The sequence below is a fragment of the Aspergillus sclerotioniger genome (genome assembly GCF_003184525.1).
Source record: "Aspergillus sclerotioniger CBS 115572 chromosome Unknown BO94scaffold_15, whole genome shotgun sequence".
NCBI classification, from domain to species: domain Eukaryota; kingdom Fungi; phylum Ascomycota; class Eurotiomycetes; order Eurotiales; family Aspergillaceae; genus Aspergillus; species Aspergillus sclerotioniger.
Genome location: NW_020291005.1, coordinates 481,436 through 498,454, shown reverse-complemented (window position 1 = coordinate 498,454; position 17,019 = coordinate 481,436). Strand labels below are relative to the sequence as shown.

Genomic DNA, 17,019 nt, shown 5'->3' with positions numbered 1-17,019 from the left:
GTATCGTCTATATACAGATTTTTCTTTTCGTTTTTTTGAAGTCATGAAGATCCCAGACTCGCTAGGAATCCCCGGTTGGTGTCATAAGCTGTGAATGAGCCTTTCCTTCCAAGCGCTCAGACACATTAAGAGAGGGTGAACAGAGTATGTGATGATCCAGCCTCGCTTTACTCGGTATTTTCTCCTTCCACACAACTCAAGCTGCCTCTGAATGAACGTCTGCCTCGAACGAACCAGTCACACAGGATAATGAAGACAACGACTCCATATACGGCCGAAACATAGTTCATATCTGCCAGTCAAGTTAGCCACAATGCTTCTTGAGGGGTCCACGTGATGGGATACTTACTGCCTGTCGTGACTGGCATACTCGCGGGGAACGAGTACATGACGAGACAGAAGAGAGTCCAGGCTAAGGTGACAATGTTCGCAAAAAGACCCCATTTACCCAGCCAGAAGGGACCGTGCTTGATGTTGTCGCGACCACGGTACAGGAGACAGATAACGGGAATCGAGTATGAGATGTACAGCAGAGAGATACATGCTGTGACCATACTGTTGAATGCAGTGGAGGATCCGAGGTAGAGCAAGCCAAGAACGGCCACGATGAAACAGCTTGCGGTGTGGGCGGCGATCGGCACATCTAGCTTCTTGTTGACCTGGGAGAGCCACTGGTGTCCAGGCATACCGCGGTCCCGAGCGAAGGCCCAAGCAAGACGTGACTGCCAAGTGTGGCATGCAATCAGACAGCCCATGCCTGTCACCACCAAGAGAGTTTCCAGAACAATGGCACCGGCCCTATTTCTCAGGGCTTGGTAGTAAAGTTCCAGAATGGGGACTCCGGTAGCGGAGTTCAGGAGCGCATCAAGGTCAGTGATGCTGAAGAACATGGCAACACAATAGAACCATGCGGTAACAAAACCAAGACCAACTGTCGTCATGATGGCAATGGGAATGTTCTTCTCGGGTTGTGGCACCTCTTCGGCAAGATGAGTTGCGGAATCCAAGCAGGCGAAGATCCAGTTCGGGTTGATCAGACCGACAATGAATGCGATTCCATCCGACTTCCAGCCGGTAGCGTTAGCAAAGTGCCCAAACACGAAAGACCCGCTCGCATGCGGATTGGCACAAGCCGGAACAACGATCAGGATGACCAGGAACGACAGCAGAGAGATATATAGCGTGGCCTTGGCGACGGCGGGCAAGAATTTACCCCAGCAATTGAAGAGGTAGCAGAAGAAGTTGATGAGTTGGTATGCTACTACAGTATGCCAGGCTTGGGGAACACTGTGGTTGGTGTCAGCACTACGCACATGAAGGAGGTCACACTCGTTCAGGTAGCAAGGATGGGAATTTGAAAGCATACAATGATGGATGGCCAAGCTGCCACATTCCCACAACACCGGATCCGAGACTGAGTACAACACTAGCACTGGCGAAGATGGCACCCGCATATCCGAACCAGCCAGTGACGTAGGACGAAAACCGAGCATACTTTTTCGGAGCAAGTTCGTTCGCCCAGAAATATTGGCCACCAGAGTTGGGCATGGAGCTAGCCAGTTCCGAAAGCGAGGCAGCAACACAACACGAGATGAAGGTGATCCAAAACAAGCCGTAGATGATGAGAACTGTACCACCAGAGCTGATACCGGTGATCAAGGATGCCGAGATACCGAACCAGGAATTGGACATACAGAACGCAATCCCAACCAGTGAAAGCAAGGAGAAATTGCGTTGCAAATCCTGCGTGTACCCCATCTCGGCCAGCCTAAGTCCGTCTGCATCATCAGATCCAGAGGCATTTTCGCTGGACGAGGCGTGGTTCACGCTCGCCTTCTTTTCTATATCGAGAGCACTCATTGTTCCAGACAATGTAGGCAAGGGTCAGCGTCAAAAACGAGCGTTGTCGCGGAGAGGTTATGGCGCAAAGGGCAATCGAAGGTGACTGGGCCGGACTGCCGTGTTGCAAGATAATCGCGTTGGAGATCCTAAAGAGGTCTAATTGGTTCGATCAAGACCACTGCTGCATGAGGGCTTATTGTGCTTTCAAAACACTCGGCGGGAAGCTTCGGTGCTGCTGGTGGACAGATTGGCTGCGGTTGGCACGCGTTTTGCTAGTCAATGTCGCAGATGGGTTGTCGCAAACTGTCGTTGAAGTCGCGAGAAGGGCAGATCAACTGTCGCAGGAGGGCTGAGAGGCTGTACCCGGCGATACGGCGATACAAGGATACAAAACGCCCGGAGCGATCAGTATTACAGAAGTCAATCTGTGTTTCGTTGCGTGTGCTTTCAGCTATCAAACAAGGCGGGTTGGTGTGGGACACGACAGCCAACGCGGAGAACAGGTGAACACTAGACCTTCACCACGGATATCGCAGAGAAGGGTTCTAGCAGAGGAAAGAGGAGGAGTAGGAGGAAGAGGAAAGGGGAGAAGAGGAGAAAGGTAGGAGAAGAGAGTTTGAGGATATGCGGCGAGACCTGGTTTGGGATACGTGTGAGTATTTAAGATCGAAAAAGCGCTTTTTCTTTTTCTTTTTTCCCCTCCTTCAGCTTCGAATCAAGCCTCCTGCGGCGTCCCCACCAGTCTTAACGATGGAAGGGTTCCCCGTATCCTGCTTGCTTCGATGACGCTCCCCATCTTCTGCCACTCCAACAGCCGGGCCTAACCTCAACCGACATGGTGGTGCAGACGCAGCCAGATCTCACGGATCCGATTCGCTTTCGCCAGCCTGATATCGTCATCAGAGGGTCTATCCGGCTGGGAAATTAAGGTAGAGGGCTCAACAACCAACACGTCGAGGCCGGCAGTCAGATAGTGTGCTCTGTGGACGCCCAATGGGGCTCTGGTGCCGGAGACCACCGAGCCCCCTCGTTGGCTGATCTTGGCTGCAGGGAGTGGCGGCTCCCCCCACTTGGCCAACTGGGTGGATTTGGGTTCCGACAACAGATTTTTAACTCCCTACGAAGTACGAAGCACTATACCTATCGAGTGTCGCACCTTTCTGTGCGTGTGTGCCGGTGGAAAGCAGTTCCGCTTACGGAGCTTCGTACCCTTTGCCCTGTTCCTTTTCATTCTCTTAGGATCTTTGCAATCGTCATACCGTCTACGGCGAGGTGCGTGGTCCTTAGGCCGATCGGAGCCATTGCCCCTTTGCTTTCTCACGGGACCGGGCCGAGCTCAGAAAGTTTTTCGACAGTCAACACGAGTCTGGCCCGCATAACCTGCAGGATCCTTCTTCCTCATGATATCATAATCTCTTGCCAAGTAGTCATTTTCCAGGAAACCTGGGGTTCATTAGAAAATGATACTCTCGCATACATTGAGGCAAACGAATAACGACAAACTGGACCTCTCCGCTCTTCTTGTCGACTCCCATCCGAACTTTCTCCAGCGGGTCGGCTTTTACAGCCCCTCTTGTTGCTGTGTTGGTTAACTCGATTGGCTTAGCCCAAACCCGCATCTGGGAGCCACCGCGCAGTGGACCTCATATGAACCGGAGCATCTCATTCGCAAGCAGTAATCCCAAGACCACGAGAGGAGAAACATTTGACTAAGAGAATTCACCGGGCTACCTTTGCGATTCGAGGCATTTTCTTGGTCCCCTTCTCGGTCGAATAAGAATGGAAAGTTGGCCGCTACGAGTTGTGCCCGATTGAAGGGCACTAAACTATTTACTATGTAGATACCTGCATCAGTGCGGGATCCGGCCGACAACCGGCAAGTCCTAGGGAAGTACGGAGTACGGAGTACCTATGCTTTCTTTCACTAACCTTGATGCTGCGCAATTGCTTCGTACTCGGCAATCCATCTCTACTCTAGGGAGCTATTCACTGAAACCGAGCAGGCGCATGCGAGGAATCAGAGATTGCGCCACGGAATCTTCCCGCAACTAAAGCCGCCTTAGACTGCCGTATCGTCGACTTGCCTTCTTAGGGCCAACAATCATTGCCCATCCGAGCAGACTAGGTCATTAAGTTTCCGCTGCCCGTTTTACCTTTAGCCGACGATCTTTGCATCCTCGGTGGCCTACGAAGCACTCCGACTTCACGAGCCACGACGCCCAACCGCGTAGCTGTGTTTCAATCAAGCGGCTTGGTTTCTATGCGCAGCGTTCCGTTGTTCCGACTCCCGAGACGTCCACTCAACAAACACTGACTCGCCATTACAACGGATTATTATTTTTCGAAACTAATCATGGCCGACTTACTTGGTTACCACCCGGCGTCTCTTAGTATCCGCCACAAAGCTGGGGCCGTAGGATTCCTTTCCCGCCTGGGGGATAGCGCCTAGATAAGAATGATTTCGCGGCATGCCTCTTTACCGCATGTAGTAAGCCTGCACCCTCCATCGATCCAGCAGTGTGTCTTCGAATTTCGAATTTCGAATGGGCTCCATGACAGCCAGAAAATGGATCTTTGTTTTCGGGGAAGGTTTGCCGGTTCTGCTCGTCCGTAGCGGTAATTGATTGATAACACTCTCTCATATTATTCTCAACTGTCGTGTGGCCCACTCCTGGGGATGACAGCCGGGGATTTTGTTGAGATGGAAAAGTAAATTTGCTGACATTTTCAGATCACGAATGGACACTTATTCGGTCCACTGACTTATGAGGTGTCATTCAAGTTATGATATCTACAGAATGTTCATGGAGAATCGTTCCGCAGCTCCTATGTCAAAGAGCATTCCCTTGCTGCAACCTTCATTTCCGGCTATTCAAACCAGAATGCTCCTAGATGATAGTCAATCTGTACTAATGCACAATCAATGGTCCGGCTCTGACGGCTTACCCATAGAGGGGAAATTGTGACAACGGACGGGATGCGCTTGAAACTATCTTTGGAGATTTACGTACTACTGATAATATAGATTCGTTATCACTAGCGATCGAACAGATACATACAATCATTGATCTACGCTGTAGATAGCCTGCAATCATTCTTATCCGGTTTTATCGTGTTGCATGGGTTTGAGCGATCTAGATCTGTGCTATCTTGATAGGGCGGAGATGACAGGGTGTAGACCAGATAGAGAACCTCGTGTTTGATTGGGGATTACCGATTAAGAGGCGTGTTCCTTTCTTCAGTTCCGCGATAAATTAATAGTGTTATCCGTCAGTCAGTTGAACGAGTTTGTTCTTTAAGATCTTGACTTTCCTGCAGTGTGGACATCGTACGACCACTGATGTCATGTGAGGTCTGTGTATTCCGGTAAAATATATGTTGCTGAGTGGCTCAGTCACATTTCACACACCAAAGTTCTTCTTACCTGTCATTCATCTCTATCAACTGATATCGCATCGTGATTTTATTTTCAGAACTATCTTATTTTTTCATGATGCCTGGTCAGAAACCACATTTTTGCGTGATCGAAAACATGGTACAATCATTCCCTGTCAATCGGTCATGGTTGCGCCGAACACAATGTGCTTTTCAGTCCAAACATCGAGCTCTTGAAGCAAAGACCCTTATATTAAATAATCTTTCTAGCAGCTATGAGACATAACTGGTGGCAATACACCACTTCATCTGAGTAATGCAGCCCGATCTGCAATCGGCATCGTGCATCCTGCAAGCTGCGACCGACGGAACAAAGGCGCGCTAGGCCCCAGCCAGGCTCGCTAGCGGCAGACTAGCCAGGAACACCCTTTGTCCCTTTGTCCCTTTGTCCCTTTTCCCGGGCTTCCTTCCAAGTTCCAGGTTCCTAACCTGAGGGGGCTACGCCTGTTTCATGATCGTTCCCCCATCATGTTGGATCGCAGATCTGCATCCTTATAGGATAGACTCCTGAATATGACCCCCTTGGGGATGCACTGACTACACCAACGAACTGCTATCATAACTCTTAGTGAACCCGGATCGCTAAGGGATTGGCTGGGATTGAGACACTGCCTTTCTTGGCTGGTCCTGGGGAAATGAACCCCTTCGCTTAAGTCACCCAGCGGCTGTCCTTTGTCACATGCAATGCTTGAGAAATCGATCACTTCTGCTGCGGATGACCCTGTGATTTTACTCGGATCGGTGTGGTACTATAGGAAGAAAATAGAAACTGCGCTAGACGCTGCGCATCACCGCATGGTTTTGCCTTGCAGCCACTGAACGCGATCGGCGCTATCATGCATGAGTCAAGACTCAAGACAGCAGATGCGATTGTGCGACACAGGACTCCATAGTTTGGCACGACATATCTATCTGTGGACCCTTTCATATCCCTAATTATAGAGAGTTCAGGTCTGTTGATTCACCAGATCTCCAATCAGCCAACCATCAAGATGGTGACAGAAACCCAATGGCCGCTGGAATCTTTGTCTAAAATCCTGGCAAAAATGGACCCCATAAATCATTGTGTACGGTCTTACCTGCTTAGATTGCTTACCATCCTGATAGGGAGATTGATCCCTTTATAATGTACCTATTACCCCTCCTGCCACTTAGGAGTTCTCCGCTGGCTTTATTGTCCCCCCTCCTTTTTTCTGCCTCCGGGCCTTACAGACGGCATTGACGTCCTTCCACTCCTTTTTCCTCTTGAAAAGAAAGATAGAATCCCGAATTCCTACAATCCCTGTTCTTTTATACTTCTTCCGTTCCTTGGTTCAACCAGTTATCATTGATCTTTTTGCCGTCTCAATGTATGGTTCTCGTTGGTTCCTCTACTTTACTATCTGCGACAAAGGCATGAGTTATGTAGCCGAGAGCTGAAAGGAGACCCTAGATTCCCGACATCAGACCCATTCCAACAAATCAGCGAGACAGGTATTGATCGACCACCAGCACCCTTGGTCTTCTCAACCAAGAGAATGTGAGTTGTTATTGTTTCTTTGATTCCCTACCCAACCTAGCCCGGTTTCGTGGATTTTCTTTGCATCAACATTCGCCTCAAGCCATGTCTACGCGAAGGCTGGTGGCGAGTGCAGAGCAAGCCACCGGCTCCGGTATGCAAGGGGAGCCCCCTGCCTTCGCCTCAGCCACTTACGTGAACCACGATCTTGGATGTTGAATGGACTAGCGCCGCCCTGTATCAGCCAGTGCTCGTTCCAGAGTTGATCAGAACTATTCCTGACTGCTTTGTCATTGTTGTGGTTCTTGCCGTTCTTATACTATGCCTCGCACCCGCGTTTGCACTCGCTTCGCACTCGCTTTCACTATTACTGAGTAACACTGATGGCCTAGTCACAATTGCTTTCCCTTCATTTCTCCACATTCATTTTGTTTTGATCTTCTCTGTTACATTTGATGGCTTTGGGTCTGTACTTATGCTCCTGGCGACGCGTGTAGTTGACACAATTGCTCATTAAACCGGAAACTCGGTATCGCTTCTTTACTTCCATCTGTCACTCTTTCCGAAAACCAACCACCTATCATGCGCCGAAATGTCATTCTTGTGGCCTGTTTGGCGGCCCTTTCCAGCGTCTCAGATGCCTTCTGGCGTCTTCCTTGTCGTGGTCGAAGCGGGGTCGCTCGAATTGATCCCTTGATGGCCCCAGGGAAACCATCAGACCATGTCCATGTGGTTCATGGATCGGGAGGTTCGTCCGATGATGTTGTCTCTACCTGGTGGTGCCCTCGCTAAACTTAGCTGAATAGGATTTTCCATGTCGGCCACCGAGATGAGTCTCAAGAAAGCGAACTGTACATCATGCGGGGTGACCCAGGACCAATCCGCATACTGGGTCCCCGCACTGTATTTCATGCATGAAAACGGTGATGCGGAGCTGGTGAATGAAGTGGGTGGCATGCTTGCGTGAGTGTAAAGCCTATATTGGGTGCTGTCAGTTGCTAACCACCGCCACCAGCTACTACTTCCTTAACGGGGAGAATGTGACCGCATTCCCAGAGAACTTTCGTATGATTGCCGGCGATCCGTTTCTACGCAACTTTCCTTGGCCAGTTCCCGACCCTCCGAAGTCCGAATGGTCGGGAAATCAATCATCTCAGTCTGCCCTTCGTCAAAAAGCCCTTGGGTTCAACTGTTTGAACTATAATCAGGCCGCTGAACCGTCGCTCGGCCGTCATTTCCTCCCGAACAAGACCTTCTTGGATGAGCATTGTACTGATGGTGTTCGATTCGAACTGATGTTCCCTTCTTGTTGGAATGGCAAGGACGTTGACTCAAAGGACCATAGGTCGCATATGGCCTACCCATCGCTAGTCATGGACGGGGATTGCCCGGAAGGCTTCGAGACCCGTCTGGTGTCGCTTTTCTATGAGACCATCTGGGACACCTATGCGTTCAAGGACAAACAGGGCACATTCGTTCTCGCAAATGGTGACCCTACTGGTTATGGTTACCATGGAGACTTCATCTTTGGCTGGCAAACCGGCGTCCTCCAACGTGCAGTGAGCGAATGTACTAACCTGTCTGGCCGGGTGGAAGACTGCCCCATATTTGACCTTCAAAGCGAAGCAGAACAGGGCCAGTGCAGCTTCGCCGTGCCGGATGAGCTAAAGGACGAGAACGTGTATCTCCACAAGGGCGGCCTTCCGAATCACGTTGCCATTCAATCCGGTCCTGCATATGCAAGTCCGGTCAAGTATACCGGCTTGAGTCATCATACCTCCCCAGCTGTATCAGAACCCAGTGTCTCGATTGGGGTCTCTATCAATGTGGGGGATGTCCATGTTGGAGTAACGGCTACCGCTCTTTCTACTTTCTCGACTTTGACTTCCCCTACTGCGACACTCTTTTCAACCTCGACTACTTCTTCGGCACCAACAACTAGCTGGACACCCGATCCTACCACCGTTTACGTCGAAGGTGTCTTCACTCAGAAGATTGTTTATGTCCAGCAGGAGTTCATTGTTCTCACGGATGAAACGGGGGCCCCTGTTCAGACGGAGACGGGTGCATTGGAGACTGTTTCAACATCGACTTCCACCATCAACAAAGTTATGTCCACTATCGTGACTACGCCGACCGAATCTCCTGTGCAGCATGATGGACATTCCCACCATGTCCATAGACGTCATGGCCACGGGCATGCTCACCGGAAATAAATCCATTCGAGGTCAACCCAAATGGCCCCTTGTGCGGTCTTCCCTCTGTCTGAGGGATCGCAAAGTCAACCTTTGGATTGGGTTTTCTGCAGCACATGATTCCATCTCTTCAGTTCTACATGTATTATTGTCTCTTTATCGTGTACATAATTACTGTCTGCTCCTTGTCTGGAACAGGTGAAATTGCAGAGCACCGTCTTGCTTTTCTCTTGATGAGAGCTGGAATGTGTTTTGTCAGATATGGTGTCAAATATTACTGAATGATAGTATGCTCATTAACTACTACCGATTGAACAAATACCCAAAATGTTAACGTTGCCGTCATGTTGCAGAAAACGTCCCATCAACACTCATTCGGCGTAGAGAACACCTTTCTCTAGCAATACCAAGGGCCACCCCATACCTGTACACTACTCCTATCAGAAAATGATACTCTACTTTCAAAAATACAGTTTAGTACTTCCCACCAATATCCTTCAATAATACCAATATATACATCCATCTATCCTCATCCTACCCTTCTTTCCCCCCAACCACCACCAATCAATCCTCGGATACTCACCGACAAACCCCCGAGTCCGCACTCTCATCTTGCTACAACACCCAAATAAAACCAATCCTATTAGCCTCATCTCCACCTCCCTCTAAAAAAGATTTAGGGCTGGGAAAACTCACAAGACAAAACCCACTCTCACAATTCCCCATACTTCCATCTTTCTTGCATGGTGAACCGACAGGAAGCTTTTTTTGTTGTTTCTTTTGGTTAGGGTATGGTGTTACATGTGGTGTATAGCTAAGGATTGTGGATGGTGGGTATTAAGGGAAAGGGAATGGAGAATGGGGAATTGGGGGGGGGGTGGGGGGGGGGGTGATAACATACATCCCTAGTAGCGAGGTTCATACTCGGACCCGGAGAGGCGATGGCGGTGCTGAGGATGGTGAGGAGGGTGAGGAGGGGGAGGTTCATTGTTGTTTTGTTGTTGTGTTGGTTATAGGGTTGGGGTTTGGGAGTTGGGATTTGGGATTTTGGTATTGGGGGTGTGTTGTGAAGATGATGAGTGTATAGGTAGGTGTGTAGGGAGGGATTGAAGGAAGGAAGAAAGGAGGGAGGGAGGTATTTATGCCCTAGAATCTATCTGGGATGATGGAATTTGCGAGTGAATGAATCATTGACTGGAAATGAGGGCACAAGTTACTCCATAGGTTGATGCGTGCTGGGGAAGGGAAGGGGAGGGGTAGGGTAATGGGTCTGGAACTATTTGGGGGATCTACATGGGATCTATGGGTTAGTGGGGATGGATCAGTCAGGGGTGGCGAGGGGGTGGGGTTCAGCTTACTTTCTGTCAGAAGTTAGATGTCAGAGATACTTCGTAGGAGGGAGGTCTAAGAGTTTAGTATAGGGATTGGAGTATAGGTTTCGCACTTCGAGCTTCGTACATGACTCTTAGAGAACGAGAGGCTGCGACTGTCTGTATAGTCGAGATGGCTTAAACTTCTGTGTAGTTTTTGTTAAAAGTTCCTAGGCCCCATTTAGGAATTGGTTGATGTCTTCCAGCACGATCTCCTCTCCCCATCAGGTAATGATATCCCTTGGCATACATAATCTTTCACGTTGGCTCCACTACCTATTATTTGTGGCGGTCGGATGGGTCGATAGACCGATGTTTCTCGTTGGATATCATCGGGGAGGTGGGATTAATATGTGAAGAGCAATCATATCCTTTGTTGGCTAGGGATAGTAGGATAATGTGGTGGGCCAGAGCCAACCTCCTGATACTGCGTGGTTGGAATTTCTATATAAAGTCACCACCACCGTGCATTAACACGCCTTGCTTTGATGGATAGGATAGCTAATCATTGACTGTGATGGCTGTGGAACGCATATCTGTGTCGAAATGTGTAGAGGTTGGGTGTAACTAGATAAGCACTGGGAAATACTAATGTAACCATGCAGATTGTCTCTTTCTCAAAATTTCCCAATTATATCCCACATTATCAGGGAACATAATGAATCCTTACCTCATGTTAGCCTCAAGTGAGGCGGACATTAGGGAGTCAAAGGATCAACACGGCTTATCAATGCCGGTTTGGTTTTGCCGAACCAAGCTGTCACTTCTTGGTAGGTTTTGGTGACCCAGAGGTTTGAGACTCTCCCTTCCCTGTCTGTTAGCTTTACGCATGAAACGCTCATAATTGCTGTGCGGGGGTAGATTTGATTAAAGCCATTTGGTCCGGAACTATAGGCTCTGATGCTGTGATGACCTTGAAAATATCGGCTTCTATTGATCTGGATAAGACATTCTGCTGCACTGGGCGAAGAGAAGCTGATAATTCATTTCCACATATCATATGAGGAGAGTTGTTTCTGGGTAGGTTACACGATGCTTCGTCGTGTCGAAAGGAGGAGCTTTGACTGTTATCTTGCTTTCTTAACCGTCAGCTGGAGGCAATGTAAGGAGCATGGGTCAGGCAGCCATCGAAGTGATACAAGCATCTAAGCACGGCATATTTACCTACTCATCGATGAAAAGATTCAACACTGCGACTTGGGATGTATCCGGGGAAGTGAGAGGAGCGCGCATGTCGGATTCCTGCCGACCCGAACGCCGAGGCGGCCTGACCCTTCCGGCTTCCCTTTCGACTTCCCTTTCGACTTCCCTTCCCTCGGCGATAACATCCTCCATTTCACCGCCACTGCTTTGCCATCATGTCATCAACTCCAGGCCGTTCCACTCGTTCACCCCTCGGAAGTACCCGTCGAAGGACGAAAAATGCATGTGAGACGTGCAAGGTGCGGAAGCGGAAATGTGATGGCCATGAGCCATGCACCTTCTGCCTCAGATACGAGTTTGAATGCTCCTACGGAGCTCAGCCACGAAAGAAGCGCTCCTCGTCAAGCACTACGCGACCATCTGTGAGGTTACGAGAAAGGCCTTCCTCGCCAGGGCTTGGGACAAGGGCCGATGTCAATCAGCAACAGATGGAGGCAAATTCAGGAACTGCATTTCCTCACCTTTTGGGGAAGAGCTTGAATCCTCAAAACCCACCCAAGGTTTACGGCTTCAGCTGGAATCTAGGTCTGCGGGATGAGCCTGCACAAAACTTCACCAACATCGCGAGCTTAATCTCCAAGGAGGAGATGGAGGATCTTGTTGGCCATTATCTAGAAAGAATACATCCTATGTATGCTGTCCTCAATCCGGATATCCTACAGAAAAAAGTCGCTTCGCGCTGGGGCGATTCTGCCACTTTGGACAGTTATGATCCGGTTCTTTGCGGCGTCGCAGCCTTGGGATCCCTATATTCTGGCCATCAAGGACACCGAAATGAAGGAGCGCTAGTCCAGTGCGCAAAGGAAATCCTCGAGACAACGTGTATCATGAACAAACCACTCTTGCACCATGCTACTGCTTGGCTTCTACGTACCATCTATCTCCGGAGTACCAACTGCCCTCATGCTTCATGGATGGCCAGTTGTTCTACGATGCATATCATCGAAGCCGCAGGAGCTCACCAGGATCCGGGGATGGTCTCTTTGGTATATTCTGATACAGCAGATGTCGGGGTCGATGAAGAAAGCCAGCGCAGACTCTTCTGGGTAGCGACGGTACTCAATGCGTGGATCTCCTATGAATACGGTCGGTCTCGTGTCATCCTACGCGGCGTCTCCTGCAAGCCACCTTTGCCGCAAGCTGGCGATTTCACCGCAGACTTGATCTCATTGTTTCAAATCTCCGAACGGCTGGACCCCGAGCAAACCAATAGACCTTCAGACCTTGAAGATATCCTGGCTCGCGTTGAACGCCTAAGGTTTACCCACGACGCCTTGATCCTTTCCCAGAGTAATCTAGCCCTTACGATATACCGTCGCTTGCGAGTGGCTGCTTCTAGTATATCGAACGACGTTATAGGCCGCATTATTCGCCTAGGTACTGAAGGTATAGCTGCTGCAGTCCGTATGGCTGAGAAACGCTGTCCTTGGTGGCATGTTGCCAATGTCCCCTTTCAGTTTCTTTGTATCTTGCTTGCAATAGATTCCCGAGAGTCCCTATCACACGTGGGCCACGCTATGCGTTCGTTCAAAACTATTGGCATGCACTTCAGTACGCCTACTGTCTACACCGCCATAGACACTATTGATTCCCTGATCAAGTTATCGCAAAGGAAGAAGGAGCGAGAAATAAGTCTTCTGAAGGATAGTGTCCAGGATCAGAATGCTGCACCGGCTGAGCAGAGCGCAACATCTGCCCAGGCCTACGGTACTCCTTGGCTGGGAGAAATAGCGGATGCAAATGCCCTCGGTAACTCGGATTGGGACTGGGATGCCTTTCTCAATGCTGAAATTCCTCTTTTCGACGACGCGGGATATGGTGGGCAGAGGTACGGGTGACAATGTGTGTCGGTTCCGCTAAGGCTATTTGTATCACGATACTTTCGCTACCATGGTCATGTAGTCCATAGCAGGAAGTGGGCGCATATTGATCAGCACATTGGCATGTCTTCCTTGTGCTTTCGGATGAAATTGTCGCTGCTCTGCAAGGTGGAAGCGGAAAGAGCGGGTGTACGGAAGGGCGGCAGAGCGGCAGAGCGGATGCTGCTACAATGCAACCGCAGCGGTATATATCCCAGGAGAACGATTTTGGCAGCTCTATGTTAGTCTAAAAGCTCCTTGCCTCATCTGCTCATTAAAGCCTTTTTTCAATATGCAGTCCTTCCTTCAGTACCGACGGCTCCGCGGAGACCTGCAACAAAGCATCAAGTTGCATGGCCCGGATGCCGCTGGGGATCCTCGCTCACAACCCACTGGGGACATTTTGGAGGACATTGATGACGCTCGGTTTGAAAGACAGCTCATGTCCAATGACCCAAGCATCGTTATACCTCCTTCAATTACTCACGCCGCCCGTTCACCTCAAGGAGTGTCCGGGATTGTATTGCATAACGGGCAAAAAGTAACCGTACCCGGCGTCAGCGTCCAATCTGCAGCCGACATTGGACATTCCGATGAGAATGCAGTTTTTATCGTGGGGTTCGATGGCCCGGACGACCCGTTTAACCCCAAGAATTGGACTCTAGGGCGAAAGTGGACAACATTGGGCATTGTTGGCACAACAGGCTTCCTAGTCGGTTGGGCTTCATCCATCGACTCTGCGGTGATTAAACAGGGAGAGGAAGCATTCGGGGTCAGCGAGGTGACCGAGTCTCTGGCCACTGCGCTATATCTGATTGCATTCGGATTCGGATCTCTTGTGGCGGCGCCTTTCTCGGAGACCGTGGGACGCAACCCTGTCTACCTAGTGACCCTGTCGGTCCTCATGATTTTCATCATGGCATCTGGTCTGTCTCCAAACTTGGGCGCCCAGCTGGCATTCCGCTTTATTGCCGGTCTATTCGGATGCACGCCATTGACGACATTTGGCGGCAGTATGTCAGACATCTTCGATCTTCTAGACCGCACTTATGCATTTCCGGTGTGTTGTGCATTATCTTTCTTGGGGCCATTTCTCGCTCCAATGGTCGGTGCATTCATCGGCCAAAGTTCAGCCATCAGCTGGCGTTGGTCCGAATGGACATCCTTGATCCTTGCTGGGCTGATCACAAGCTCCATCTTTCTCTTCGTTCCCGAGACCTATGGCCCCGTACTTCTACAATGGAAGGCTCGTCATCTCCGCGCCATCACTGGCGACTCTCGTTTCATGGCTGAGATGGAGCTGCGCCAAACCACGCTGCCTATTCGGCTGCTACATAGCTGCTCCCGCCCTTTCAAACTATTCTTCGGGGAGGTCATGGTAGCTCTTTTCACAATGTACCTGGTCGTCGTATACATCGTCCTCTTCGGCTTCCTCACCGGTTACGAGTTCATCTTCGGTCGCACATACGGATTTTCTCAGGAATCCGTGGGCTTGACATATATCGGCATGAATGTGGGTTTCTTGATTGCTCTCGCCACAATTCCGCATGTTTACACGTCGTATAAAAGACGATTGCAAGCAGCCAATGCCAACGGTCAATCCAGTCTCCCACCCGAAGAGCGACTCTGGTACGCCATGTATGGCGCGCCATGGCTTCCAATTTCTCTTTTCTGGATGGGATGGACTAGTTATCCGTCTATATCGTACTGGTCGCCTCTTATCGCGTCTGTTGCGTTCGGGTTCTCCGTGCAGGGCATCTTTATATCCAGCTATCAGTATCTAATAGATACGTATGAGCTCTTCGCCGCCAGTGCTCTTGTGAGCGCGACATTCATGCGATATCTAGCCGCGGGGGCAATGGTCATTGTGTCGATTCCGATGTACACCAACCTGGGTGTCCATTGGTCGCTTACGCTACTAGGATGCATCTCACTGGTGATGACACCGGTACCATATGTCTTCTACAAATTTGGGCATGTAGTTCGGCAAAGGAGCAAGACCGCCGCAGCTCCGTAGATGCCTGGATGGTGTCGTCTCCATAAGGGACTGACTGACTGACTGGTTGAGTAGTTCTACTCCCTGGTATTGGGCTACCATCGGCATTGGGATAGTTCAGGCAGACATATGCTTGATACACACAGACAGTATAGCAATCTTACAAGTCTATTCTTGATTAGTACATATACATATCTATCAATGAGAAAACGGCTTTTCTCAGTCACATTACTAAGCCTCTGCACCATGGCCATCGGAAGCAGCCTTGATCATACAATTCTGCACCCTTACATCACACCGACATACTAGACCATAAGTTAATAAGCTGTAGATGATGAGCATTCGTGCTGAATAACATGGGGATAGTGGGCAGCGGAAATCGTTCCGCGGCAATCACATTCATCGGAGCATTTATTACCTGAGCGCCGGACAAACCCCGGACTCCGAAAGAACAGCTTCTAGTTGAGGTGCTATAAGTCTGTTCCTAATTATCAATTCTATTCGAAATTATCTTGTGTTATCTTCATATGGATGTTGAGCTACACACATAAATACCAGATCCCGAGTGATCTTGGTAGGTAGATGATGACCCGCCCTAAGATCTCAATCCACATCCACAACCACCCCAACGACACATCATGTATATTCACCCCCCTTGATACGACATCCGGAGAGGTAGCAATTACCTCCGAAAAGGACATCAACTACTCAGACGTGAAGATATCCCTCGAAGGTACATCGCATCATGTCCGGACAGCCGCTTGGTCGGTAGGCGAGCGTCACGTGTCTGGTCACGTTAGCCACCGTGTTGTTGTTGTCATTTCATCCCGGGTAGGCAGAAGCCCTCCTAGCTAGTCAACCAATATCACTCAGTTCTTCGGCTTCACGTCCCTAATACATCATCTCAATCACCAATGGTCTCACGTATGCATACATACATGCTAAATAGCGAAATCTGCAGGCCGCACAACCGTGTCAATCACAAACGACTCAGGGCTCAGACCAAAGCCAATGAGACATTTCTTCACCTGCAAGGACAGGCCGACGATAAGCTACTTTTACAAAATGGGGTCGTCAAAACCTCCCATTCACCTTCATCGTCCCAAAAGCCCTCTCCCCTTTTTCATGCCAGCATTCGAGACGGGATGCATTAATCCCATATGCACATACGGAATTACCTCCCTCGCTTGGAAATCAACCTTCATCGTCTACAGACCACCCCACAATTGATACTCTATGTCCGCAGACGGTCAAAATAGGGTACTACATTGTTACATCCTTCCTCCTCCTCCAATCCAAGTATCCGGTCCGTGCACAACGGGAAGTACCTATACATCCTTCCCACCGGGATCTCCTCACGACCTCCCCCTCCATTCACCCCTCTAGTTGATAGCTATGCCTCTAAGCCAGGGAACCAGCCCTTCTCCGCACAAAAACATCTCAAACACGGAGTTCTCCATCCCCGACTCTCCATCCGTGCCGTACCTCCAGATCCAATCTCTGTTGGTAATCGACAAACGCATACGCCGCTCACATTGCATATGCGGTGCGGATATTCCCCTTCCTGGTTTGAATCGAGTGGATACGCGATAATTTTCTATAGTACTTGGCCTTGGACGGA

At 49.8% G+C, this 17,019-nt stretch overlaps 5 protein-coding genes across 5 annotated transcripts; 3 read left to right on the top strand and 2 right to left on the bottom strand.

The window, feature by feature from the left end:
- Window positions 1–130: 130 nt before the first annotated feature.
- Window positions 131–2,163, bottom strand: BO94DRAFT_84130 (putative choline transport protein Ctr). Its single transcript, XM_025617702.1, has 3 exons — window positions 1,367–2,163; window positions 350–1,287; window positions 131–292 (listed from the first exon to the last, which is right to left on the bottom strand). Exons 1-3 carry the CDS (start codon window positions 1,858–1,860, stop codon window positions 168–170), a joined length of 1,557 nt encoding a protein of 518 aa, XP_025467079.1. The 5' UTR covers window positions 1,861–2,163; the 3' UTR covers window positions 131–167.
- Window positions 2,164–2,668: 505 nt separating this feature from the next.
- On the bottom strand, window positions 2,669–3,461 carry BO94DRAFT_546713 (uncharacterized protein; the record flags this gene model as incomplete). Its single annotated transcript, XM_025613305.1, has 4 exons — window positions 2,669–2,959; window positions 2,999–3,177; window positions 3,223–3,285; window positions 3,320–3,461. The coding sequence occupies 4 exons, from the start codon at window positions 3,459–3,461 to the stop codon at window positions 2,669–2,671; spliced, it is 675 nt and encodes a 224-aa protein (XP_025467078.1).
- Window positions 3,462–7,357: 3,896 nt separating this feature from the next.
- Window positions 7,358–8,991, top strand: BO94DRAFT_466575 (DUF1996 domain-containing protein; the record flags this gene model as incomplete). Its single annotated transcript, XM_025608169.1, has 3 exons — window positions 7,358–7,523; window positions 7,582–7,738; window positions 7,791–8,991. The coding sequence occupies 3 exons, from the start codon at window positions 7,358–7,360 to the stop codon at window positions 8,989–8,991; spliced, it is 1,524 nt and encodes a 507-aa protein (XP_025467077.1).
- Window positions 8,992–11,654: 2,663 nt separating this feature from the next.
- On the top strand, window positions 11,655–13,538 carry BO94DRAFT_84017 (uncharacterized protein). Its single transcript, XM_025617700.1, has one exon. The coding sequence runs from the start codon at window positions 11,699–11,701 to the stop codon at window positions 13,379–13,381; it is 1,683 nt and encodes a 560-aa protein (XP_025467076.1). The 5' UTR covers window positions 11,655–11,698; the 3' UTR covers window positions 13,382–13,538.
- Window positions 13,539–15,583, top strand: BO94DRAFT_84018 (MFS transporter). The gene has a single exon (XM_025617701.1). The coding sequence runs from the start codon at window positions 13,695–13,697 to the stop codon at window positions 15,417–15,419; it is 1,725 nt and encodes a 574-aa protein (XP_025467075.1). The 5' UTR covers window positions 13,539–13,694; the 3' UTR covers window positions 15,420–15,583.
- The last annotated feature ends 1,436 nt before the right edge of the window (window positions 15,584–17,019 follow it).